This window comes from Hemitrygon akajei, chromosome 6, assembly GCF_048418815.1.
Source record: "Hemitrygon akajei chromosome 6, sHemAka1.3, whole genome shotgun sequence".
Lineage (NCBI taxonomy): Eukaryota > Metazoa > Chordata > Chondrichthyes > Myliobatiformes > Dasyatidae > Hemitrygon > Hemitrygon akajei.
This window is the reverse complement of record NC_133129.1, coordinates 99,227,875-99,255,774: the sequence shown is the minus strand read 5'-3', so window position 1 is coordinate 99,255,774 and position 27,900 is coordinate 99,227,875. Positions and strand designations below refer to the sequence as shown.

Sequence of the window (27,900 nt, the reverse complement as noted above, 5' to 3'; positions counted from 1 at the left end):
AAGTGGGTACTGAGTTAACGTGTCCCCTGTTCATCCAAAGGCCATAGTCAAAATAAAAAAAGCAACAAAGTTGACCACTCAGAAGAGAAATAAGGTGAAATTTTCCTCCTCATCATCATAATGTATGACATGGGCAATCATGGTCTATCCTTGACCATGATTGTTCTTGGCAATGTTTTTATATAGAAATGGTTTGCTATTGCCTTCTTCTGGCCAGTGTCTTGACGAGATGGGTTACCTCAACCGTTATCAGAAATTGTCTGCCCGGTTCAGTGGTCACATAACCAGGATGTGATATGCACCATCTTCTCATACAACCATCCACCACCTGCTCCCACAGCTTTACTTGACCCTGTTCGGGGAGGGGGTGCCAAGCAGTTGCTACACTGTGGCTAAGGTTGACCAGCAAGGTAGCGGAGGGAAGGAGCTCCTTACATCTTCTTTGGTAGCATGTATCTCCACTCCACAACCCAGAACTTTCCTCACCCAGTGGATAATGAAACTTTGCGTTCATTACAGAAGGACCAATCAAGGCTCAGCCACTGGGTATGTTCAAGTAAGGGGCTCTGGAGAGTGTGGATACCCAGAAATTGGTAACATTTTTAATATGAAGAGACTTGGGGAATCAGAGAAATAGCACAGAGCCATGATGTTAGTTGCCAAGTTGCCTACTCTTCTTCTACTGAATGTACAATAGATGTCATTCAGATTCACCAGGATCCTCCTTACATGTAATATGCTCACAGAAGTTACATGTATTAATTTTGTTCTAATGGATTTCCCAGAGTTCTGCTCTCTGCATCCATATCACCCAACTGTATTTAACACCAGGTTGAAATTCCTATAAAATCATATAACATGATTCAATAATCAGTAACACTTCTACGTAGGAGCAGAGTAGAGTTAGAAACTGTTCTTTCATTACTGGGCTTCAGGATGGAGGCAGGTTGATCTTCGTATGGTCTGTATAGCAAGAGACAGCAGGACAGTCAAAACAACAGCACCAAACTCACAACATACTCACCAACTTCAATTTCATCCTGTATACGTTCACAATAGGTCCCTTCATAGGGATCGGGGCAATCACATTCCTCGTCATCATCATCCCAGATCCCTCCATTCTGGCATGGATTTTTTTCTGTATAAATAGATCACGAGTTTTATATGGGCATTTTTTTGGATTGAGCTCACATTACAAGTTCTTCCTACAGACTGAAAACTGTACTGCACCTAAACAGATGCATCAATCTATCTTTAATCTAATGTTATGCACCATTCTTCTTGACAGGAATATTCAATCATACAGAAGGTCCAAATTTCACACACAATGGCTGACAGCATGGTAGTGTAGTGGTTAGCACAAAGCTTTACAGTACCAGGGTCCCAGGTTCAATTCCCACCACAGACTCCATTGTGAATGGACAACCCCTCAGGTAATAACCTCCTCTGGACTCTCTCCAGTGACAATATATACATCCACCACCTGCTTCCATGGCTTCATGTGACCCTGGTCAGGTGGGGGGAGCGGAGGGGGCTAAGCAGACACTACACTGTGTCTGAGTGTGACCTGCAGGCTGGGGGAGGGAAGGAGCACCTTATACATCCTTTGTTAGTGCCATATCTACCCCCCATCACCCAAGCACAGGGAAGCAGGGACCAGTACAGAAAGGGTGAGTTGCACCTAAATTGAAAGTGGAGCAATATCCTTGAAAGGAGATTTGTTAGAACTTCTAGGGAGTGTTTAAACATGTGTGGTAGTGTGGAAACCAGAATAATAGGGTCAGCATATGAAGGGATTGAGGAGAAGGTGAGATTAGGTCAAGCAAATTTAAAAGGAAAGAGAGAAGTAAAAGTTCGATGAATATAAATACAAAAGATTCTTCAGATGCTGGAAATCCAGAGTAACACTCACAAAACTGCTGGAGAAACTCAACAGGTGAGACAGCATCTATGGAGAGATGTCATTCCATGCTGATGGGCTCAGGTGTATTTATTTCACTACATGGAGTATTACAGGATTTGGCAGATTAATTTAGGGCCTAGATTAGTAGATGGAACTAAGATGTTATGGCCATTATAGAAATTTCACCGAGAGGGGGCAGAACTAGCAGTTCAACGTTGCAGGACTCAGATGTTTCAGGTGCAATAGAGAAGGGTGTAAATAAGGTGGAGTTGTTCCAGTGAGCAGGGAGAACATCACAGTGGCACTTAGGCTCATCTAGTGAAGTAATATGGGAGGAGTTCAGGAATAAGAAAGAAGCAATCTCTCAGGTAGAATTATACTCTAGGCTCCCCAATACCCAGTGGGAGATAATGGAACAGAGAGGTTGGTAGATGATGGATAGATGGAACCCAACAGGGTAGTTGTTATAGGGCTCTGAGTGCGGGGCAGACCTCGGCCCAAAAGCCGACATCACGAGAGCAGGTGATGCTGGGAGCGGGCATTTAAGCGCATGCTGATTGGAAACAGTAAACAGAAAACCAGACCCTGCTCGACTCAGTGTGCTGCTTTCACTCGTTGCATATCAGCGCGACTACAACATATGTATATTTAAGATTTGGACATTCACTGTTTATTCATTTCTGTAGATGCTGAGTTCCTCCTGCATTTTATGCATGTTGCTTTGGATTTCCAGCACCCACAGACTTTCTTTTGTTTATAACAGACATACTGCTGGGTGTACTTCACTACCTGCAATATGAGATTAAAATTGAAGGAAAAGTGAAGGTGATGGAATCCAGTAAAATCTGTTGAAGTTTAATCCAAACATTAGCTAATGCTGTCTAACCTCCCTAATGTCTACAACCTTTACAGTTCTATTTTATGTAGAGCATAGAACAGTGCAACACAGGAACAAACCTTTTGTCTTACAATGTCTCTGTCAAGCATGATGCCAAAGTAAATCTCATCTGCCTGCACATGATCTCTATTCCTCTATTCCCTGCATATTCAGTGCCAATCTAAAAGCCTCTTAAATGTCAATATCATCTGGTTCTAGCATCGCCCCAGGTCAACCCCTCCAGACACCTCCCACTTTCTGTGTAAAAAGACTTGTCCTGGTCCTTTGAACTTTCCCTCGATCAGCTTAAATACATGTACTTGACACCTCTGCCCTCTGACAGTCTACTCTAATTGATTCTATAAACCTACTTGGTTTCCCACACTCTCTGATGATCGAAGTTTATCCAACCTCTGCTTATAACTAACGCCCTCAAGTTCAGGCAACATTCTGAGAAACCTCTTCTGTGCCCTTTCCATCATTTCCATGATGGGGTGACGAGATTTGCATACAAGACTCCAAACGTGGCTTAAACAAAGTTTTATAGTGTTGCTACATTTCTCCAGATTCTTATGCTGAGTACCCTGATCAATTACGGCAAGCATGAGGTACTCCCGAACACCCTATCTACTTGCTTGGCCACTTTCACGAAGCTATGGACATGGACTCCAGGATGCAATCCATTTATACATCATTAAGTGTCCTGCTTAATGAATCATCTACTTTGCACACACATTAGACCTCCCAAAATGCAATACCTCTCACTAGCCTGGTTTAAACTCCATCTTCTAATTCTTAGCCAATACATAAGTAAACAAAATCCTACTGTAACTCTATTAGTGGACATCTTTGTAATCTCGATGCTGCATGTTTTACCACCAATATTTGGTTGTACAAATTCAGGTTTTATTAATGACATAACACAGCAGGATCGTTTGTAACTAATAAATAACACCAGAGATATTGAAAACATCCAGTGGCCAGTTAGCATATGGAGAAAGTTCTATAATTCAGGACAGGATGATGCACAAATCAGACTGTTTGCAGTGACATGAACACACTAAGCAACAGAATCAACAATTACCTGGTCTTTTAGTTGTGGTGGGACGTACAGTGGTCCGAGGAGTTGTACCGGCTGTTGACAACGCCTGTTTTTCGGTTGTTGAGGAGGAGGTCATTGTGGATGTCGTGAGGCTTGTCGAAGTATCTGTGGTTGGCACGTTTGATGTACTGCTGGGTTTACCTGTTGGCTTTGCTGAAGTCCTCGTTGATGTACTGGTTAGTGTAGGTGAAGTGCTGCTTTCGGTTAATGTGCTGGATGGTGTGCTAGACTCTATGGTCGGTTTACTGGTCACTGTAATCAATGTGCTGGTTGGTGTATTTGACTGTGTTGTTGGTTTACTGGTCACAGTAGTGAATGTATTAGTTGGTGTGCTGGACTCTGTGGTCAGTGGACTGTTCACTATGGTCGGTGTGCTGGTCAGTGAACTGGTCTCTGAGGATTGTGTACTGGTCACTGTTGTTGATGTGCCGGTGGAGATGAGTTTGGTTGGTGTACTGATTATTGTTGATGGGTTGGTCACCGTGGGAGACACACTGGCGGCTGCAGTGGACACAGAGCCTAGTGTCGTGCACAATGTGCTGAAGAATGTGGTGGGTGCACTGGCCGGTGTGGAGGACTGTGTGATTGGAATACAGATCATCGTACAGGTCACTGGACTCATGCTGGTCGCTGTGCTCGACACTGTGGTTACAGTGCTAAGTGGTATGGTAGGATATGTGCACAATGTGGTTGATATAATGGATGCTGTGCTGGGTATGGGGGTCACAGTGGTTGGCATGCTGTTCGCTGTACCGATCACAGTGGTCAATGTACTGGTCGGTGTACTGGTCTCTGTGGTCAATGTGCTGGTCAGTGTACTGGTCTCTGTGGTCGATGTGCTGGTTGGTGTACTGGTCACTGTGGTCGATGTGCTGGTCGGTGTACTGGTCACTGTGGTTGATGTGCTGATCAGTGTACTGGTCTCTGTGGTCGATGTGTTGGTCGGTGTACTGGTCTTGGTGGTCAATGTGCTGATCGGTGTACTGGTCACTGTGGTCGATGTGCTGGTTGGTGTACTGGTCACTGTGGTAGATGTGCTGGTTGGTGTACTGGTCACTGTGGTCGATGTGCTGGTCGGTGTACTGGTCTCTGTGGTCGATGTGCTGGTTGGTGTACTGGTCACTGTGGTTGATGTGCTGGTCGGTGTACTGGTCTCGCTTGTCGATGTGCTGGTCAGTGTACTGGTCTCTGTGGTCGATGTGCTGGTCGGTGTACTGGTCTCTGTGGTCGATGTGCTGGTCACTGTGGTCGATGTGCTGGTCGGTGTACTGGTCACTGTGGTCGGTGTACTGGTCACTGTGGTTGATGTGCTGGTCGGTGTACTGGTCTTTGTGGTCGATGTGCTGGTCAGTGTGGTCGATGTGCTGGTTGGTGTACTGGTCACTGTGGTCGGTGTACTGGTCACTGTGGTTGATGTGCTGGTCGGTGTACTGGTCTCTGTGGTCGGTGTACTGGTCACTGTGGTTGATGTGCTGGTCGGTGTACTGGTCTTTGTGGTCGATGTGCTGGTCAGTGTGGTTGATGTGCTGGTTGGAGTACTGGTCACTGTGGTCGGTGTACTGGTCACTGTGGTTGATGTGCTGGTCGGTGTACTGGTCTTTGTGGTCAATGTGCTGGTCAGTGTGGTCGATGTGCTGGTTGGTGTACTGGTCACTGTGGTCGGTGTACTGGTCACTGTGGTAGATGTGCTGGTCGGTGTACTGGTCTTTGTGGTCGATGTGCTGGTCAGTGTACTGGTCTCTGTGGTCAATGTGCTGGTCGGTGTACTGGTCTCGGTGGTTGATGTGCTGATCAGTGTACTGGTCTCTGTGGTCAATGTGTTGGTCGGTGTACTGGTCTCGGTGGTCGATGTGCTGGTAGGTGTACTGGTCTCTGTGGTCGATGTGCTGGTCGGTGTACTGGTCTCTGTGGTCAATGTGCTGGTCGGTGTACTGGTCTCAGTGGTTGATGTGCTGATCGGTGTACTGGTCTCTGTGGTCGATGTGTTGGTCGGTGTACTGGTCGCTGTGGTCGATATGCTGGTCAGTGTACTGGACTGCATGGTCAGTGTGCTGGTCGGTGTACTGGTCTCGGTGGTCGATGTGCTGGTTGGTGTACTGGTCTCTGTGGTCGATGTGCTGGTCGGTGTACTGGTCTCTGTGGTCGATGTACTGGTCTCTGTGGTCGGTGTACTGGTCTCTGTGGTTGATGTGCTGGTCGGTATACTGGTCTCGGTGGTCGATGTGCTGGTTGGTGTACTGGTCACTGTGGTAGATGTGCTGGTTGGTGTACTGGTCTCTGTGGTCGATGTGCTGGTTGGTGTACTGGTCACTGTGGTCGATGTGCTGGTCGGTGTACTGGTCTCTGTGGTCGATGTGCTGGTTGGTGTACTGGTCACTGTGGTTGATGTGCTGGTCGGTGTACTGGTCTCGCTGGTCGATGTACTGGTCTCTGTGGTCGATGTGCTGGTCAGTGTACTGGTCTCTGTGGTGGATGTGCTGGTCACTGTGGTCGATGTGCTGGTCACTGTGGTCGATGTGCTGGTCGGTGTACTGGTATCTGTGGTCGATGTGCTGGTTGGTGTACTGGTCACTGTGGTTGGTGTACTGGTCACTGTGGTTGATGTACTGGTCTCTGTGGTCAATGTGCTGGTCAGTGTACTGGTATCTGTGGTCGATGTGCTGGTTGGTGTACTGGTCACTGTGGTCGGTGTACTGGTCTCTGTGGTCAATGTGCTGGTCAGTGTACTGGTCTCTGTGGTCAATGTGCTGGTCGGTGTACTGGTCTCGGTGGTTGATGTGCTGATCAGTGTACTGGTCTCTGTGGTCGATGCGTTGGTCGGTGTACTGGTCTCGGTGGTCGATGTGCTGGTAGGTGTACTGGTCTCCGTGGTCGGTGTACTGGTCGGTGTACTGGTCTCTGTGGTCGATGTACTGGTCTCCGTGGTCGATGTACTGGTCGGTGTACTGGTCACTGTGGTCAGTGTACTGGTTGGTGTACTGGTCTCTGTGGTGGATGTGCTGGTCGGTGTACTGGTCTCTGTGGTCGATGTGCTGGTCGGTGTACTGGTCTCTGTGGTCAATGTGCTGGTCGGTGTACTGGTCTCAGTGGTTGATGTGCTGATCGGTGTACTGGTCTCTGTGGTCGATGTGTTGGTCGGTGTACTGGTCGCTGTGGTCGATATGCTGGTCAGTGTACTGGACTGCATGGTCAGTGTGCTGGTCGGTGTACTGGTCACTGTGGTGGAAGTGCTGGTTGGTGTACTGGTCTCTGTGGTCGATGTGCTGATCGGTGTACTGGTCACTGTGGTCGATGTACTGGTCTCCATGGTCGGTGTACTGGTCACTGTGGTCGGTGTACTGGTTGGTGTACTGGTCTCTGTGGTGGATGTGCTGGTCGGTGTACTGGTCTCTGTGGTCGATGTACTGGTCTCTGTGGTCGATGTACTGGTCGGTGTACTGGTCACTGTGGTCGATGTACTGGTCACTGTGGTCGATGTACTGGTCTCAGTGGTTGATGTACTGGTCGGTGTACTGGTCACTGTGGTCGATGTACTGGTCTCTGTGGTTGATGTACTGGTCGGTGTACTGGTCACATTGGTCGGTGTACTGGTCTCTGTGGTTGATGTACTGGTCGGTGTACTGGTCTCTGTGGTCGATGTGCTAGTCGGTGTACTGGTCACTGTGGTCGATGTACTGGTTGGTGTACTGGTCTCTGTGGTCGATGTGCTGGTCGGTGTACTGGTCTCTGTGTGCGATGTGCTGGTTAGTGTACTGGTCTCTGTGGTCGATGTGCTTGTCGGTGTACTGGTCACTGTGGTCGATGTGCTGGTCGGTGTACTGGTCTCTGTAGTCGATGTGCTGGTTGGTGTACTGGTCACTGTGGTCAGTGTACTGGTCTCCGTGGTCGGTGTACTGGTCTCTGTAGTCGATGTGCTGGTTGGTGTACTGGTCACTGTGGTCAGTGTACTGGTCTCCGTGGTCGGTGTACTGGTCTCTGTAGTCGATGTGCTGGTCGGTGTACTGGTCACTGTGGTCAGTGTACTGGTCTCCGTGGTCGGTGTACTGGTCTCTGTAGTCGATGTGCTGGTTGGTGTACTGGTCTCTGTAGTCGATGTGCTGGTCGGTGTACTGGTCTCTGTAGTCGATGTGCTGGTTGGTGTACTGGTCACTGTGGTCAGTGTACTGGTCTCCGTGGTCAGTGCACTGTCACTGTGGTTGATGTGCTGGTCAGTGTACAGTTCTCTCTGGTATCGGTGTTTTTTTGTGTACTGGTCAATGGGGTCAGTGTACTGGTTGGTATGGACATTGGTCTTATTGGTCATGGTGCTGGTTGGTGTACTGGTCACTGTGGTCGATGTGCTGGTTGGTGTACTGGTCTCTGTGGTTGATGTGCTGGTCGTTTTAATGGTCACTGTGGTCGATGTACTGGTGTCTCTGGTCGATGTGCTGGTTGGTGTACTGGTCACTGCTGTCGATGTACTGGTCGGTTTACTGGTCACTGTGGTCGATGTGCTGGTCAGTGTACTGGTCTCTGTGGTGGATGTGCTGGTCGGTGTACTGGTCTCTGTGGTGGATGTGCTGGTCGGTGTACTGGTCACTGTAGTCAATGTGCTGGTCGGTGTACTGGTCACTGTGGTCGATGTGCTGGTCGGTGTAGTGGTCACTGTAGTCAATGTGCTGGTCGGTGTACTGGTCACTGTGGTCGATGTGCTGGTCGGTGTACTGGTCTCCATGGTCGATGTGCTGGTGGGTGTACTGGTCACTGTTGTCGATGTGCTGGTCGGTTTACTGGTCACTGTAGTCAAATTGCTGGTTGGTGTACTGGTCTCTGTGTTGGATGTGCTGGTCGGTGTACTGGTCACTATAGTTGATGTGCTGGTTGGTTTACTGGTCACTGTGGTCTGTGTACTGGTCTCTGTGGTCAGTGTACTGGTCTCTGTGGTCGGTGTACTGGTCACTGTTGTCGATGTGCTGGTTGGTGTACTGGTCACTGTTGTCGATGTGCTAGTCGGTGTACTGGTCACTGTGGTCGATGTGCTGGTCTGTATACTGGTCTCTGTGGTCAATGTGCTGGTCGGTGTTCTGGTCACTGTGGTTGATGTGCTGGTTGGTGTACTGGTCTCTGTGGTTGATGTGCTGGTCGGTGTACTGATCACTGTGGTTGATGTGCTGGTTGGTGTACTGGTCTCTGTGGTCGATGTGCTGGTTGGTGTACTGGTCACTGTGGTAGATGGGCTGGTCGGTGTACTGATCACTGTGGTCGATGTGCTGGTCGGTGTACTGATCACTGTGGTCGATGTGCTGGTCTGTGTACTGGTCTCTGTGGTCGATGTGCTGGTCGGTGTACTGGTCACTGTGGTCGATGTGCTGGTCGGTGTACTGGTCTCTGTGGTCGATGTGCTGATCGGTGTACTGGTCACTGTGGTCGATGTGCTGGTCGGTGTACTGGTCTCGCTTGTCGATGTGCTGGTCAGTGTACTGGTCTCTGTGGTCGATGTGCTGGTCACTGTGGTAGATGTGCTGGTTGGTGTACTGGTCACTGTGGTCGATGTGCTGGTCGGTGTACTGATCACTGTGGTCGATGTGCTGGTTGGTGTACTGGTCTCTGTGGTCGATGTGCTGGTTGGTGTACTGGTCACTGTGGTAGATGTGCTGGTCGGTGTACTGATCACTGTGGTCGATGTGCTGGTCGGTGTACTGATCACTGTGGTCGATGTGCTGGTTGGTGTACTGGTCTCTGTGGTCGATGTGCTGGTTGGTGTACTGGTCACTGTGGTAGATGTGCTGGTCGGTGTACTGGTCACTGTGGTCGATGTGCTGGTCGGTGTACTGGTCTCTGTGGTCAATGTGCTGTTCGGTGTATTGGTCTCTGTGGTCGATGTACTGGTCTCTGTGGTCTGTGTACTGGTCACTGTGGTCGATGTGCTGGTTGGTGTACTGGTCACTGTGGTAGATGTGCTGGTTGGTGTACTGGTCTCTGTGGTCGATGTGCTGGTCGGTGTACTGGTCTCTGTAGTCGATGTGCTGGTCGGTGTACTGGTCTGCGTGGTCGATCTGCTGGTCGGTGTACTGGTCACTGTGGTCGGTGAGCTGGTCAGTGTACTGGACTCTGTGGTCGATGTGCTGGTCGGTGTACTGGTCACTGTGGTGGATGTGCTGGTCGGTGTACTGGTCACTGTGGTCAGTGTACTGGTCTCTGTGGTCGGTGTACTGGTCACTGTTGTCGATGTGCTGGTCGGTTTACTGGTCTTTGTGGTCGATGTGCTGGTCACTGTGGTCGGTGTACTGGTCTCTGTGCTCCGTGTACTGGTCACTGTTGTCGATGTGCTGGTCGGTGTACTGGTCTCTGTGGTCGATGTGCTGATCGGTGTAGTGGTCACTGTGGTCGATGTGCTGATCAGTGTATTGGTCACTGTGGTCGATGAGCTGGTCGGTGTACTGGTCACTGTGGTTGATGTGCTGGTCGGGGTACTGGTCTCTGTAGTCGATGTGCTGGTTGGTTTATTGGTCTCTGTGGTCGGTGTACTGGTCTCTGTGGTCAGTGTACTGGTCACTGTTGTCGATGTGCTGGTCGGTTTACTGGTCACTCTGGTCGGTGTACTAGTCTCTGTGGTTGGTGTACTGGTCACTGTTGTCGATGTGCTGGTTGGTGTACTGGTCACTGTTGTTGATGTGCTGGTCGGTGTACTGGTCACTGTGGTCGATGTGCTGATCAGTGTACTGGTCACTGTGGTCGATGTGCTGGTCTGTGTACTGGTCTCTGTGGTCAATGTGCTGGTCGGTGTACTGATCACTGTGGTTGATGTGCTGGTCGGTGTACTGGTCACTGTGGTTGATGTGCTGGTCGGTGTACTGGTCACTGTGGTCGATGTGCTGGTCGGTGTACTGGTCTCTGTGGTCAATGTGCTGGTCGGTGTACTGGTCTCTGTGGTCGATGTACTGGTCTCTGTGGTCGGTGTACTGGTCACTGTGGTCGATGTGCTGGTCGGTGTACTGGTCACTGTGGTCGATGTGCTGGTTGGTGTACTGGTCTCTGTGGTCGATGTACTGGTCTCTGTGGTCGGTGTACTGGTCACTGTGGTCGATGTGCTGGTTGGTGTACTGGTCTCTGTGGTCGGTGTGCTGGTCGGTGTACTGGTCTCTGTGGTCGATGTGCTGGTTGGTGTACTGGTCTCTGTGGTCGATGTGCTGGTCGGTGTACTGGTCTCTGTAGTCGATGTGCTGGTCGGTGTACTGGTCACTGTTGTCGATGTGCTGGTCGGTGTGCTGGTCACTGTGATCGATGTGCTGGTCGGTGTACTGGTCACTGTGGTCGATGTGCTGGTCGGTGTACTGGTCACTGTGGTCGATGTGCTGGTCGGTGTACTGGTCTCTGTGGTCAATGTGCTGTTCGGTGTATTGGTCTCTGTGGTCGATGTACTGGTCTCTGTGGTCGGTGTACTGGTCACTGTGGTCGATGTGCTGGTTGGTGTACTGGTCACTGTGGTAGATGTGCTGGTTGGTGTACTGGTCTCTGTGGTCGATGTGCTGGTCGGTGTACTGGTCTCTGTAGTCGATGTGCTGGTCGGTGTACTGGTCACTGTTGTCGATGTGCTGGTTGGTGTGCTGGTCGGTGTACTGGTCTTCGTGGTCGATGTGCTGGTCGGTGTACTGGTCACTGTGGTCGATGTGCTGGTCAGTGTACTGGTCACTGTGGTCGATGTGCTGGTCGGTGTACTGGTCTCTGTAGTCGATGTGCTGGTCGGTGTACTGGTCTCTGTCGTCAATGTGCTGGTCGGTGTACTGGTCTCTGTGGTCGCTGTTCTGGTCGGTGTGCTGGTCTCTGTGGTCGCTGTTCTGGTCGGTGTACTGGTCTCTGTGGTCGATGTTCTGGTCAGTGTGCTGGTCTCTGTGTGCGATGTTCTGGTTGTTGTACTGGTCTCTCTGGTCGGTGTGCTGGTCGGTGTACTGGTCTCTGTGGTCGATGTGTTGGTCGGTGTACTGGTTACTGTGGTGGATGTGCTGGTCGGTGTACTGGTCTCTGTGGTCGTTGTGCTGGTCGGTGTTCTGGTCACTGTGGTGGATGTGCTGGTCGGTGTACTGGTCACTGTGGTCGTTGTGCTGGTCGGTGTTCTGGTCACTGTGGTGGATGTGCTGGTCGGTGTACTGGTCTCTGTGGTGGATGTGCTGGTCGGTATACTGGTTACTGTGGTGGATGTGCTGGTCGGTGTACTGGTCTCTGTGGTCGTTGTGCTGGTCGGTGTACTGGTCTCTGTGGTCGCTGTTCTGGTCGGTGTACTGGTCTTTCTGGTCGGTGTGCTGGTCGGTGTACTGGTCTCTGTGGTCGTTGTGCTGGTCAGTGTACTGGTCACTGTGGTCGTTGTGCTGGTCGGTGTACTGGTCACTGTGGTGGATGTTCTGGTCGGTGTACTGGTCACTGTGGTGGATGTGCTGGTCGGTGTACTGGTCACTGTGGTGGATGTTCTGGTCGGTGTACTGGTCTCTCTGGTCGGTGTGCTGGTCAGTGTGCTGGTCGATGTTGTGGTTGGTGTACCTGTTACTGTGATTGATGTAGTGCTTGTTGTTATGGTCCCTGTAGTCGTTGTGGTTTCTATGCTGGTGTCTGTAGTTGTGGTGGTTTTGCTGGTTGTCACACAGACCCATACGCACTCCTCTGTGGTTGATTCACTCGTCAGTGTGCTGGTTCCTCTGGTTGAAGTGCTGGACTCTACACCGGGTGTTTGTGTTGAGGTAATGCCGGCATTGTACGTCTTGTACTTTGTTCGGGTTTTGCTTAGTTGAGAGTCAGAAAATCCTCCAATCACTTGAATAAAGCAAAGGAAAAGAGCAACAGTTTTTAGCGGTTTCCATTTTGGAGATTTTCATGTGGCACAACTAATCTTGTAGAAAGCTTCATCTGTGTATTATTTCAAGTATTGTAAAAAAAAAGGTAGTTTCTTTATTAAAAGTAGCAGAAAGAATCTCAGAGCCAGAGCCTAATTCATCTAAGGATACAAGAGAAGGCAGGAGAATGAAGTTCAGAAATAAATAACAAATCAGTCACAATGTAATGGTGGAGCAGACTCAATGGTCGGAATGGCCTAAGTCTGTCGCTATGTCTTATGATATTATTGATATGGCATTGGTAATCGTTGCCCTGATAATCCAGCATTTAACAAACAGATGGAATGTCAGCAGTCCTCTTTTATTGGAGAGGAATCAATATCCAAAACAAACTTTTCATTACTCTTCTATGCCTCAGATGAGTGTTGTAGCTAAATTCAGCTACTGCTCATTAAATTAAATTCTGAAATGCCAGAAAGACCTGGGTGTCATTGTGCATAATAAGCAAAAGGTTTGTTTGTAGGTACAGCAATTTATTGCAAAAAGTAACAGTAAGTTCATGGCTTTGAGAACTGAGTGTAAACGTATGCAAGTTATTCTCTGTTATGTGTGACAGTGTTGGTTCTCCTTTATCTCAGGAAGAATGTTCAGGGAAGAGTTTCATGACTAATTCCAGAAAAGTGCGAGGAATGGTTGGACAGGCGAGGCTCATGTCTGCTGATATTTAGCAGTAAGTAGGTACTCTGAGAGATCTTGACTAGGTGATTCAGAAACAGAAATGTTTAATATCATTTCCAGTACACAAGGGTAAAGGAAGATGAAATAATTGTTACTCCTGATCTGATGCAGTATATAAAAACAAGATAAATAAAACAACAATACAACACAATAGATATAAATGCAGAAGATAGTTTCTATACTTTCACTCTATTTACATAAAATGACTCTTGGTACAAGAGTGTCTGTACATAAAGTAACTTGAGAGGAAATGATAAAGTAGTGGTGGTGTGCTGGGTTCGTGGGTGGAGTATTGATTAGCCTTACAGTCTGAGGTTAGTAACTGTTTTTGAGTCTGGTGGTCCTGGTGTGGATGCTACATAGTCTTCCACCTGATAGGAGTGGAACAAACAGTCCATGAGCAGGGTGGGGGGGGATCCTTCATGATATTATTGGCCTTTCTCCATATATAGATGTAGAGATGTTATTTCATCTTACAGAAAGTATTGGTAGGAGGTCACTGTTTAAAAAAAATGATTTATTGATTTAAGGTGTAGATGAGGCGAAAATTTATTCTCTTAGAGTTGGAAACCTTTGGAAATCTCTTCCTTGATGTACGATGAAAACAGAGTTTTTGAGGAATTTTAAGGCTGAGAATAGATTGGAACATGGTGATGTGTTTACAGTTATATCAGACGTGATCTTATTGAATGTGAGAGGGGAATGAAGAAGTGAGTGGTTTACTCCCTCTCCTACCTCATATATCTGTCGAGGACATTTTTAAGCATTTGACAAGGAATGAGGGATTCCAGATATGTTTATAGTCTGGAGTTATTTGAATTGATCAGGAGTTAGCAGAGGGTGTTTGAGAGCTTTTAATAGTGTTAGAAACTGTGAAGTGTTTTAACAGTTTAGGATCTTTTAACTAACTGTGGTTAGAAACTCTGGGAACAATTTTAACCAAATCCACTACATGTAACATTAGTAGGGTATTTCAGTCAGTCTCTTGTTATGAACCTGACTTCAGGTTTTCATTTAGCTGGAGTGTAAAAGAATTAGCTAACCCCCTTCCTATTTCGATTGGTTAGAATGGGTTGTGATCAGAAAATCCACAACTGAAACACCACTTAATTGACAGGGTTCTTTTTAACAGATGAAAGTAAAAATGATTTCCAGACTGAAATAGTGAAAGAGACAAGCAGATTGATTTATCAGCTCCATCCTGTATTTATTATTCAGTCAGTCGGGTTCTTTGTATTGTTTGCTTGACTGGGGAGAAGCGAACTTTTGCTCCAGCTTTCTGTATATCCAAGGTTTATCTATCCTCTTCACACAGCACCTGAAACTCGTGCATCCCATTCATATTGGCAACAATGTCTATCACAGGTTTCAGATAAATACAAATGCAAATCTCACAAAAATAATTTTAGAATATAGATTATATTGAAACTTACCTAAGACTGTAGCAAAATAGAAACAGCAGTAATATATAGTGTTTATCTTCAATATTCCTCTTTTCATTTTAAAATCCAAAACAAAACCAAACCTGAAGGAAACAAAAAGGACTAAAATTGGAACTCTAGCTTTTCTCTTTCATAAGTGTCTTCAATAAAAATGAGACACAGTTCAAAACTCTGGTGATCAATTGTTTACTGAAGTGGAAATGGTGGAACAGAAACTAAATTGTGCCGAAATCTATAATCGCTGATGACTGTCACCTTTGCATCTTGGAATTTTGTGAATCTTATGCCAAGGCCCATAATTCAATAAGGAAGTTATTACCCCAGAAAATGATGCAGATAAGAAATAGAACTATGTTCACTGCAGCTTCCAGTATCCAGTGGGAGGTTTACACAATACAAATACCTTTCACTGGACATTGCTTTCCTTTTTAATACCTGAGCACCATTTTGTATTTCATTGTTATTTTATAATTGAGCACAGCTCTCCCCATCCTTTAACATATGACAGTTGTCAAAGCATTTTGTAGTCTTGAAATACTGGGTCATGTCATAAAATAAAATGTTTTACAATTTTCAGAACTGATGTAGACTGAGAATTTTATCCCCTCCTGACTGACTGTGTTTGCCCATGATCACTCCCTTACCTGGTTTCACTTACCAAAGTTCAAAGTAAATGTATTATTAAACTGTATTTAGTATATGTTACCTTCAGATTTATTTTATTTCATGTACTAACATGAAAATTGACGGACAGCAGATTTTTATGAAAAATAATATACAGTGGATTCTGGTTAATTGGGACAAATCATGACTAGCACATTTTTTCATACGTCAGTGATTTGGATGATGGAATTGAAGGCTTTGTTGCAAAGCTTGCAGACAGTATGGAGGTAGGTGGAGGGGCAGATAGTTTTGAGGAAGTAGAGAGTCTACAGAAGGGCAATTGGAATACAATGTCTTTAGCCAGAGAGTGTTGAATTTGTTGCCACGGGCAGCTGTGAAGGCCAAGTCATTGGGTATATTTAAGGCAGAGGTTGATAGATTCTTGGTTGCTCAGAGCACAAAGGGATATGGTGAGAAGGCAGGAGATTAGAGCTGAGAGGAAAAATGGACCAGCCATGACAAAAAGATGTCATCCAAATAAACAAACACAAAATGGTTAATAAAATCTCTAAGGACATTGTATATCAGGGTTTGGAAGATGGCAGGGCATTGGTGAGACTGAATGGCATGACCAGGTATTCGAAGTGACCAAGAGGGGTGTTAAATGCTGTTTTCCACTCATCTCCCTCCCTTATTCTGACCAAATGGTAGGCACTTCATAGGCCTAACTTAGAGAAGATGGCGGCTCCATGAATTGGTTCAAAAGCAGAGTTGAGAAGAAGCAGTGGATATTTGTTCTTTATGGCTATTTAGGGCTCGGTAATCAATGCAGGGTGCAGTGATCTGGCTTTCTTCCTCACAAAGAAGAAACCTGCGCCAAAAGGGGAGATGTGGGTCAGATAATACCCGCCATGAGAGAGTCATTGAGGTAAGCCTCCATTGCTTGCTTTTCTGGCCGGGACAAGTTGAGGATCCGGGGAGAAGTTCAATAGCACAATCACAAGGTCAGTGTTGTGGCAGGAAAAGGGCCTGTTGTTTACTGAACACCTGTCCCAGGTCATGATATTCTGCTGGAACTTGGATAAGTCAGGGGTTTCAGAGGCAGACGAGGTTGCGGTGACTTTCACAGGGGAAAGAGCCGACTGCAGACAAGTGGAGTGACAGAACGGGCTCCAGTTGACTATCTTCCCAGTGGACCAGTCAATATGGGGATTATGGCGGCTTGACATGGGGTACCCAAGAACTATAGGAGCTTGAGGAGAGGAAATCAGGTTAAATTGTACCTGTTTCCATTGGTTCCCAGAGAGGATAAGAGACGGGGTGGTGTGTAGTGAGTGACTCAGACCTGTAGTCTACCATCCAGTGCCCGGGCTTCCAGAGGGGTACTCAACGACTCTCGAGGAATTCTGGCACAAGAGGCTATGTTTCCATCCAACAGGTTTCCCAAAGCGCCAGAGTCCACTAGAGCAGACAGAGGCAGGGACTGTTGGATGTAGCTTAAAGTAACTTGGATCTGTGTCCAGGTTTGGGGGACAGAAGGGAATGTTGTCTGGCTCAGCCTTTCTACTGGTTCCCTTTTGGCTGAAGGGAACAGGTTGCATGGAAGTGGCCAGACTGACCGCAATAGAGACACTCTCCTGCTCTTAATCTCCGGAGTCGCTCTGTGGGAGAAAGACAGTTCCGTCGCAGCTGCATTGGTTCCCCTCCTGGGGTAGTGGAAACGGCCGGGCTGGGAGCTATTCTAGGAGTGGGAGAAGAGAGGCTTGTGCTGGTGGGAAACAGTAAAGAATGCCATGGAGTGACCAAAGGTGGTGGACGACCAGTTCTCTCCCGTTGGCGTTCTCAAAGACAATTGTCCAACCTGGTGGCTAGAGAGATCAGTGAATCCGGGCTGTCAGTGTCATCCCTTGCCGTCAACTCATCTTTCACCATGTTGCTGAGGCCATTCTGAAATACCCCTTGGAGTGCCTCATCATTCCAGCCCGAATCGGCCGCTAACGTCCGGAACTCCACAGAATATCCAGCAACACTGTGTGAGCCCTGACGGAGAGACATTAAACACTTAGCGGCATCTTTACCATGGACGGGGTGGTCAAAGATCTTTCTCATTTCCATGATAAAGGTGGGGAAAGAAGAGCAGATCTCCAGTTGATTATCCCAGACAGCTGTAGCCCAGGCTAAGGCACTTCCCCGCAACAACCCCATGATATAAGCTATCGTTGACTTGTCCGTGGAGTACGTGGACGACTGCTGATCAAACACCAAGGAGCACTGCAGAAGGAAGGCCTGGCACTTCCCTAAATCCCCAGCGTAGTGTTCTGGTTCAGGTACGTGCAGCTCTCTTGGCCGGGGTGTTGCTCACACGTAGGGGGTTGCCACTACAGACCGTCTGGACTGGTTAGACAGAGTTCCAGGAGTGGATACACGGTCCACCTGGTCACCGATCTTTGTTACGTTAGCGGACAGGGAACAGAGGTTCTCCATGACCTCCCGGAGAATTTGATTGTACAGACCCAGTAGGGAGCCCTGGATGACGAGGGCTTGTTGCAGGGTATTGATGTCCACTGGGTTCATGGTGGTCAGATTGTTCTGTTGCAATGGAACGTGGTGAATGAGAGGGCAGGACACAAGCACGGAGATTGAGTTATAACCATTATAACTGTACAACCATATAACAATTACAGCACGGAAACAGGCCATCTCGGCCCTTCTATTCCATACCGAATGCTTACTCTCACCTAGTCCCACCGACCTGCACTCAGCCCATAACCCTCCATTCCTTTCCTGTCCATATACCTATCCATTTTTTTTTAAAATGACAATATCAAACCTGCCCCTACCACTTCTACTGGAAGCTCGTTCCACACAGCTACCACTCTCTGAGTAAAGAAGTTTCCCCTTGTGTTACCCCTAAACTTTTGTCCCCTAACTCACAACTCATGTCCCCTTGTTTGAATCTCCCCTACTCTCAATGGAAAAAGCCTATCCACGTCAACTCTATCTGTCCCCCTCATAATTTGAAATACCTCTATCAAGTCCACCCTCAACCATCTATGCTCCAAAGAATAAAGGCCTTTCTCTGTAACTTAGGTGCTGAAACCCTGGTAACATTCCAATAAATCTCCTCTGTACTCTCTCTATTTTGTTGACATCTTTCCTATAATTTGGTGACCAGAGCTGTACACATTGCTCCAAATTTGGCCTCACCAATGCCTTGTACAATTTTAACATTACATCCCAACTCCTATGCTCAATGCTCTGATTTATAAAGGCCAGCATACCAAAAGCTTTCTTCACCACCCTATCCACATGAGATTCCATCTTCAGGGAACTCTGCACCATTATTCCTATATCACTCTGTTCTACTGCATTCTTCAATGCCCTACCATTTACGATGTATGTCCTATTTGGATTATTCCTACCAAAATTTAGCACCTCACAGTTATCAGCATTAATCTCCATCTTTCAGCCCACTCTTCTAACTGGCCTAAATCTCTCTGCAAGCTTTGAAAACCTACTTCATTATCCACAATGCCACCTATCTTAGTATCATCTGCATACTTACTAATGCAATTTACCACCCCATCATCCAGATCATTAATGTATAGGATGTACAGTTAGGATGCTTACACGGGCTCCTGATATGGCGCCTTGACTCAGAGAGACAGAGTCTCATAGGTAAACATTGTAACTGGAGCTAAACTTAAACAAACGGTTCTAACCGATCAGGAAACATTAGTTATCACACAGGATCAAGACTGACAATCTGGCAACTATTGTTGTTGCAGGTCCTGATGGAAACCAGGTGTGCCATCATCAAAGAAAATTAGAAGCAATTGGGAAATTAGCAGTCAGAACCATGGCACAATCAAAGGAAATTAGAGAAAACTAGGGAATAAACAATCAGGACCATGACACATCTTCAGATCCCGCATACCTAAGGAAAACTAGGTAGTGTTCCTTAATGACTACAGCACATTGGATGTGACATGCATCACCATATAGTGCTCTGAGAGGTTTGTCATGTTACACATTAACTCCAGCATCCCAGACAACCTTGACCACTCCAATTCACTGAGCGTCAAAACTGGTCTACAGCAGATGCCATATCCCTGGCCCTACAGTCATCCTACAGAACCTTGTCAGGAAAGATACATGTTAGACTCTTGATTACAACCTCACCTTCATCAGACCATAAGACCATAAGATAAAGGAGGAGAAGTAGTCCATTCAGCCCATTGACACTGTTCTGCCATTCAATCATGGGCTGATCCAATTCTTCCAGTCATCCCCACACCCCTGCCTCCTCCCCCATATCCTTTGATGCCCTGGCTAATCAAGAACCTATCTATCTCTGCCTCAAATGCACACAATGACTTGGCCTCCACAGCTGCTCATAGCAACAAATTCCACAGAATTACCACCCTCTGACTAAAGTAATTTCACTGCACCTGCTTCAAATGGACGTCCCTCAACCCTGAATTCATGCCCTCTTGTCCTAGACTCCCCTACCATGGGAAATAACCGCGATATCTAAATTGTTCAGGCCTTTTATTCCCGCCACCCTCCCCACCGCATTCTCCTGAACTCCAGGGAATACAGCTCAAGAGCTGCCAGACATTCCTCATACAGTAATCCTTCGTTCCTGGAATCATTCTCGTGAATTTTCTCTGAACCCTCCCAACATCAGTATACCCTTTCTAAAATAAGGAACCCAAAACTGCTCACAATACTCCAAGTGTGGTCTCATGAGTGCCTTATAGAGCCTCAACGTCACATCCCTGGTCTTATATTCTATACCTCTAGAAATGAATGCCAAATTGCATTTGCCTTTTTTACAAATGACTCAACCTGGAGGTTAACCTTTAGTGTATCCTGCACAAGGACTCCCAAGTCCCTTTGCATCTCTGCATTTTGAATTCTCTCCCCATCTAAAGAATAGTCTGCCCATTTATTTCCTCCACCAAAGTGCATGACTGTACACTTTCCAACATTGTGTTTCATTTGCCACTTCTTTGCCCATTCCCTTAAACTATCTAAGTCTCTCTGCTGGCTGTCTGTTTCCTCAACACTATCTGCTCCTCCATCTATCTTTGTATCATCGGTTAATTTAGCCACAAATCCATTAATCCCACAGTCCAATTATTGACATACATTGTAACACCGACCCCTGTGGAACTCCACTGGTAACCGGCAGCCAACCAGAATAGGATCCCTTTATTCCCACTTTCTGTTTTCTGCTCATCAGCCAATGCTCCACCCATGCTGGTAACTTCTGTCATTCCATGGGCTCTTATCTTGCTCAGCAGCCTCATGTGTGGCACCTTGTCAAAGGCCTTCTGAAAATCCAAGTACACCATGTCTACTGCATTGCCTTTGTCTACCCTGCCTGTAACTTCCTCAAAAAAATGTAGTAGGTTAGTCAGGCAGGATTTTCCTTTTAGGAAAATATGGTGGCTTTGCCCTATTTGCCCTATCTTGTCATGTGCCTCCAGGAATTCTGTAATCTCATCCCTAACAATCAATTCCAGCAACCTCCCAACCACTGATGTCAGGCTAACAGGTCTATACTTTCAGCTTGAAGACACACACTCAGAGTTTCTTACCTCATCTGAACAGACCAACACTACCTCACTTTCTGCTCTCTTTTTGCACGACTACCTTCTCTATATTTCTTACTGTAGCTTAGAAGAAATGATTTATTTATTGCAAGGTACTGCTGCCATAAAAACAAATTTCACTACAGTGTGCCAGTGATAATAAACCTGATTCTGATTCTGAATCCACCTTGCTTTTGATCACATCTGCCTTAATCATCCAGACAATGTGCAGGACCTTGTCAATTGCCTTCTTGCTCCCAATATAGATTGTCTTGTGGATCTCCAAAATCTTATTCGTCTAGGGTATTTAAAGGCCCCCTTTTGCTCTCTTTTTTTCCTTTAATGCATATCTTAGATTCCTCAAGTCACTCACTTGATTCTAGTTCAAAGTAAATTTATTATTAAAGTATGTCACCACATACAACCCTGAGATTCTTTTTCTGCGGGCATACTCAGCAAATCTATAGAATAGTAACTGTAAACTGTAAACATCAGGGAACTATAAACTGTAAACAAACTGTGCAAATGCAGATATAAATAAATTGTAATAAATAACAAGCATGAAATAACAATATAACAGAGTCCTTCAATGAGTGTAGTTATCCCCTTTTGTTCAAGAGTCTGATGGCTGAGGGATAATAACTGTTCTTGTCTGAGTGGTGAGGATCTTTGATGATGAATGCTGCTTTTCTATGGTAACCTTTCATGTACGTGTGCTCAATGGTTGGGAGGACTTTGCTCATGATGGACTGGGCCAAATCCATTACCTTCTGTAGGGTTTTCCGCTGAAAGGCATTGGTGTTCCCATACCAGACTATAATGCAGCCAATCAATACACTTTCCACCACACAGCTATGGAAGTTTGCCAAGATTTTCAATGACATGCCGAACCTCTGCAGACTCCTGAGGAAGTAGAGGCGCTGTTGTGCTTTCTTCATGATAATATTTATAGGATGGGTCCAGAACAGGTCCTCTGAAATAGTGACACCCAGAAGTTTAAAGTTACTGACCCTCTCCACCTCTGATCTGCCAAAGATTACTGGCTCATGCTTGACACTGGGTGAGGAATGCACCAATCGGAATGACCAATTTTCTAGCTATCAGCCAGCTCAAGCAGAGAGGACTTTGATTTCATTGTTTTTGTATCCAGTACAATTGAAGCAGAATATACCTATTCATGTGATTGTACAGATATGTTTCATACGATACATTATTCCATTGTAACATGTTGGTTCAGGTTCTGATGACATTTTACCACCAAGTAATGGAGCTGCTACAGGAAATTAGACAGAAAACAATCTGGAAAAGCTCCAAAGCACCAGTTAAGAGTGTGTCTCAAACACGTAGACATTAACACTACTGATGCAATCTCCTTTCTTTTCATGACTCAGTATAACCACACAACCATATAACCATATAACAATTACAGCACGGAAACAGGCCATCTTAGCCCTTCTAGTCCGTGCCAAATGCTTACTCTCACCTAGTCCCACCTACCTGCACTCAGCCCATAACTCTCTATTCCTTTCCTGTCCATATACCTATCCAATTTTTTTTTAAATGACAAAATCGAACCTGCCTCTACCACTTCTACTGGAAGCTCGTTCCACACAGCTACCACTCTCTGAGTAAAGAAGTTCCCCCTCGTGTTACCCCTAAACTTTTGCCCCTTAACTCTTAACTCATGTCCTCTTGTTTGAATCTCCCCTACCCTCAATGGAAAAAGCCTATCCACGTCAACTCTATCTATTCCCCTCATAATTTGAAATAACTCTAACAAGTCCCCCCTCAACCTTCTACACTCCAAAGAATAAAGACACAACTTGTTCAACCTTTCTCTGTAACTTAGGTGCTGAAACCCAGGTAACATTCTAGTAAGTCTCTTCTGTACTCTCTCTATTTTGTTGACATCTTTCCTATAATTTGGTGACCAGAACTGTACACAATACTCCAAATTTGGCCTCACCAAAGCCTTATACAATTTTAACATTACATCTCAACTCCTATACTCAATGCTCTGACTTATAAAGGCCAGCATACCAAAAGCTTTCTTCGCCATCCTACCCACATGAGATTCCACCTTCAGGGAATGATGTATCATTATTCCTAGATCACTCTGTTCTACTGCATTCTTCAATGCTCTACCATTTACCATGTATGTCCTATTTTGATTATTCCTACCAAAATGTAGCACCTCACACTTATCAGCATTAAACTCCATCTGCCATCTTTCCACCCACTCTTCTAACTGCCCTAAATCTCTCTGCAAGCTTTGAAAACCTACTTCATTATCCACAATGCCATCTACCTTACTATCATCTGCATACTTACTAATCCAATTTATCACCCCATCATCCAGATCATTAATGTATATGACAAACAACATTGGACCCAGTACAGATCCCTGAGGCACACCACTAGTCACTGGCCTCCAACCTGACAAACAGTTATCCACCACTACTCTCAGGCATCTCCCATCCAGCCACTGTTGAATCCATTTTACTACTTCAATATTAATACTCAACAATTGAACCTTCCTAACTAACCTTCCAAGTGGAACCTTGTCAAAGGCCTTACTGAAGTCCATATAGACAACATCTACTGCTTTACACTCATCAATTTTCCCAGTAACCTCTTCAAAAAATTCAGTAAGATTTGTCAAACATGACCTTCCACGCACAAATCCATGTTGACTGTTCCTAATCAGACCTTGTCTGTCCAGATCAATATATATAACATCTCTAAGAATATTTTCCATTAATTTGCCCACCACTGACGTCAAACTTACAGGCCTATAATTGCTAGGTTTACTTTTAGAACCCTTTTTAAACAATGGGACCACATGAGCAATACGCCAATCCTCTGGCACCATCCCCGTTTCTAATGACATTTGAAATATTTCTGTCAGAGCCCCTGCTATTTCTACACTAACTTCCCTCAAGGTCCCAGGGAAAATCCGTTCAGGACCAGGAGACTTATCCACTTTTATATTCTATAAAAGTGCCAGTACTTCCTCTTCTTTAATCATCATAGTTTCCATAACTACCCTACTTGTTTCCCTTACCTTACACAATTCAATATCCTTCTCCTTAGTGAATATCGAAGAAAATAAATTGTTCAAAATCTCCCCCGTCTCTTTTGGCTCAACACATAGCTGTCCACTCTGATTCTCTAAGGGACCAATTTTATCCCTCACTATCCTTCTGCTATTAATATAACTGTAGAAAACCTTCAGATTTATTTTCACCTTACTTGCCAAAGCAACCTCGTATCTTCTTTTAGCTTTTCTAATTTCTTTAAGATTCTTCTTACATTCTGTATATTCCTCGAGCACCTCATTTACTCCATGCTGCCTATATTTATTGTAGATATCTCTCTTTTTCCTAACCAAGTTTCCAATATCCCTTGAAAACCATGGCTCTCTCAAACTTTTAACCTTTCCTTTCAACCTAACAGGAACATGAAGATTCTGTACCCTCAAAATGTCTCCTTTAAATGACCTCCATTTCTCTGTTACATCCTTCCCATAAAACAAATTGTCCCAATCCACTCCTTCTAACTCCTTTCGCATCTCCTCAAATTTATCCTTTCTCCAATCAAAAATCTCAACCCTGGGTCCAGTCCTATCCTTCTTCATAATTACATTGAAACTAATGGCATTGTGATCACTGGACCTGAAGTGCTCCCCAGCACATACCTCTGTCACCTGATCTATCTCATTCCCTCACAGGAAATCCAACACTGCCCATTCTCTAGTTGGTACTTCCATGTATTGCTGCAAAAAACTATCCTGCACACATTTTACAAACTCCAAACCATCCAGCCCTTTTACAGAATGGGCTTCCCAGTCTATGTGTGGAAAATTAATATCTCCCACAATCACAACCTTGTGCTTACTACAAATATCTGCTATCTCCTTACAAATTTGCTCCTCCAATTATCGCTCCCCATTAAGTGGTCTATAATACACTCCTATAAGTGTTACTACACCTTTCCCATTTCTCAATTCCACCCAAATACCCTCCCTAGATGAGACCTCTAATCTATTCTGCCAAAGCACCGCTATAATATTTTCTCCGACAAGCAATGCAACACCTCCCCCTCTTGCCCCTCCGATTCTATCACACCTGAAGCAACGAAATCCAGGAATATTTAGTTGCCAATCACACCCCTCCTGCAACCATGTTTCACTGATGGCTGCAACATCATATTTCCAGGTATCAATCCATGCTCTAAGCTCATCCACCTTTCTTACAATGCTCCTAGCATTAAAAGAGATGCATTTAAGAAACTCTCCACCTCTTACTCTCTGTTTATCCCTAACGGTGAAAACAAATTTATTATCATTTTCTTCCTTCTCCCCTACATCTTTGGTCTGAGCGCTCCCCTTCTCTGTCACCTGCCTATCCTCCCTCACACACTATCTACTAGATTTCTCTATTTGTGAACTAACCTCCTCTCTCCTAGTCTCTTCAATTTGATTCCCACCCCCCAATCATTCTCTTTTAAAGTCTCCCCAGTATCCTTTGGAAATCTCCCCACCAGGATATTGGTCCCCTAGGATTCTAGTGTAACCCATCCTTTTTGTACTGGTCACACCTGCCCCAAAAGAGGTCCCAATGAGCCAGAAACTTGAATCCCTGCCCCCTGCTCTGATAGCTCAGCCATGTATTTATCCTCCACCTCATTCCATTCCCACTCTCACTGTCGTGTAGCACAGGCAGTAATCCCGAGATTATTACCTTTGCGGTCCTTCTTCTCAACTCCCTTCCTAACTCCCATAATTCTTCTTTCTGGACCTCTTCCCTTTTCCTACCGATGTTATTGGTACCTATATGTACTATGACCTCTGGCTCTTCACTCTCCCACTTCAGGATATTTTGGACGCGATCAGAAACATCCCAAACCCTGGGACCAGGGAGGCAAACTACCATCCGGGTCTCCTGACTGCGTCCACAGAATCGCCTATCTGACCCCCTAACTATTGAGTCCCTTATTACTACTGCCTTCTTTTCCCTACCCTTCTGAGCTACAGGGCCAGACTCTTGCTGGAGGCACGGCCACTGTTGCTTCCCCTAGGTAGGCTGTCCCCACCAACAGTACTCAAATAGGAGTACTTATTGTCAAGGGGTACAACCACTGGGGTATTCTCTAGTACCTGACTCTTCCCCTTCCCCCTCCTAACCGTGACCCACGTCTGCCTCCCGTGGTCCCGGTGTGACCACCTGCCTGTAACTCCTCTCTATCAACTCCTCACTCTCCCTGACCAGATGAAGGTCATCGAGCTGCAGCTCCAGTTCCCTAACACGGTCCCTTAGGAGCTGCAGCTTGGCGCACCTGGCGCAGATGTGGACTTCCGGGAGGCTAGGAGACTCTAGGACCTCCCACATCCGACACTGAGAACAACAAGCTGCCCTCACACTCATAATTCCTCCTTTCCTCAAATAACAGGAAAATTTTAAAACTAAACTTACCTTGCCTCGCCCGTTTCCACCTGAGCCCGTTGAGCCCAAGCCCTTAAGCCTTCACTCTGCTCCCGGCTCACTCTGCTGCCCCACAAACGACGCTGCCCGCTATATAAGGCTGTGTTCCTTTTAAATCTTCCATGCTTCACTGCCCGATGTCACACGCCTGCACAGTCCCGCCTCTCTTAACTCCGATGAAAAAATCAAAATGGCTCCCGCCGCACTCCTGCTCCGATTCTCAGACTTCCTTCTCCAAATTGTATATTGTATATCGCAATATACTGTATATCTTAATTGTGATATATTGTAATTGTATATCATAATTAACATAAGGAAAGGTTACCTAAAATCCTGTAATCTAATTGTGATTCACACACAAAATGCTGGAGGAATTTATCTGGTCAGAAACTGTCTATGGAGACATTTCAGGCTGAGATCCTTTGTCAGGAGTGGAAAAGAAGGAAAAAGTAGCCAGAATAAAAAGATGGGGGGAAAGGAGACAAAATTGGCAAGTTGGTGAAGCCATGAAAGGAAAGCTGGATGAGTTGGGGAGGGGGCTATGAAGTGAGGAGCTGGGAGGGAATAGGTGGAAAAGGTAAAGGTCTGAAGAATAATTAATCTGAGAGGAGAGTGGACCATGTGAGAAAGGAAGGAGGAGGGGCACCACAGAGAGGTGATGGGCAGATAAGGGGAAGAGTAGGGATAAGAGCAGAGTCAGAATGGGGAATGGAAACAGAGAGAAGGGAGAGAAGGCTTTGTCAAGCACTGCCCACCACAAAAGCTGGGTTTTCCTGGTGACCACCCATTTTAATTCCAGTCTCCTTTGCCAATCTGACATGTGATCTATGGACTCCACTATTACCATGATGACGTCACTCCCTGGTTGAAGAATCAAGACCTCAGAGTAGCCTCCAACCTGACACCATGAACACTGATTTCTCCCGCTCCCTTTCTCTCCTTTTCCACTCCTCATTCTGACCCAAGACACATGGGCCAATATCCTTGCCAAGATATTGGTCCTCTTCCAATTTGGTCCCAACCATTCCCCTTGTACAGGTCCCATCTACCCCAGAAGTGATGGTCCAAGTACCTAAAGCCCTTCTTCCTCCAGCAACTCTTCATCCAGCAACTCTTCATCCATGTACTCATCTGTCCTAACCTCCAATTTCTAGCTTCACTAGAATATGACACAGGGACTAATCCCAAGAATACAACTCTAGAGGTCCCGCTTTTAAACCTTTAATCTAAATACACTTTCCAGGACCTGATCCCTCTTTCTTTTCTCCCCATTCAGAATATTATGTATTGAATCCTGAGACGTCCACATCCCTAGCACCAGGAGGCAATATCCCATTGTGGGCTCTTG

The 27,900-nt window shown here is 46.1% G+C and overlaps 2 protein-coding genes across 2 annotated transcripts in view; one reads left to right on the top strand and one right to left on the bottom strand.

Annotated features, from left to right (window-relative positions):
- LOC140728792 (uncharacterized) overlaps positions 1-11,173 on the bottom strand; it is a gene marked incomplete at its 5' end in the record, with an annotated part of 62,132 nt that extends 50,959 nt beyond the window's left edge. Inside the window, 3 exons of the mRNA XM_073047747.1 lie at positions 1,025-1,138; positions 4,024-6,495; positions 10,585-11,173. Coding sequence (XP_072903848.1) covers positions 1,025-1,138; positions 4,024-6,495; positions 10,585-11,173 — 3,175 coding nt within the window. The remainder of the gene's footprint in view (positions 1-1,024; positions 1,139-4,023; positions 6,496-10,584) is intronic.
- Positions 1-27,900, top strand: part of LOC140729819 (uncharacterized) — a 348,439-nt gene that overhangs the window by 129,772 nt on the left and 190,767 nt on the right. The gene's annotated exons all lie outside the window — the stretch shown is intronic.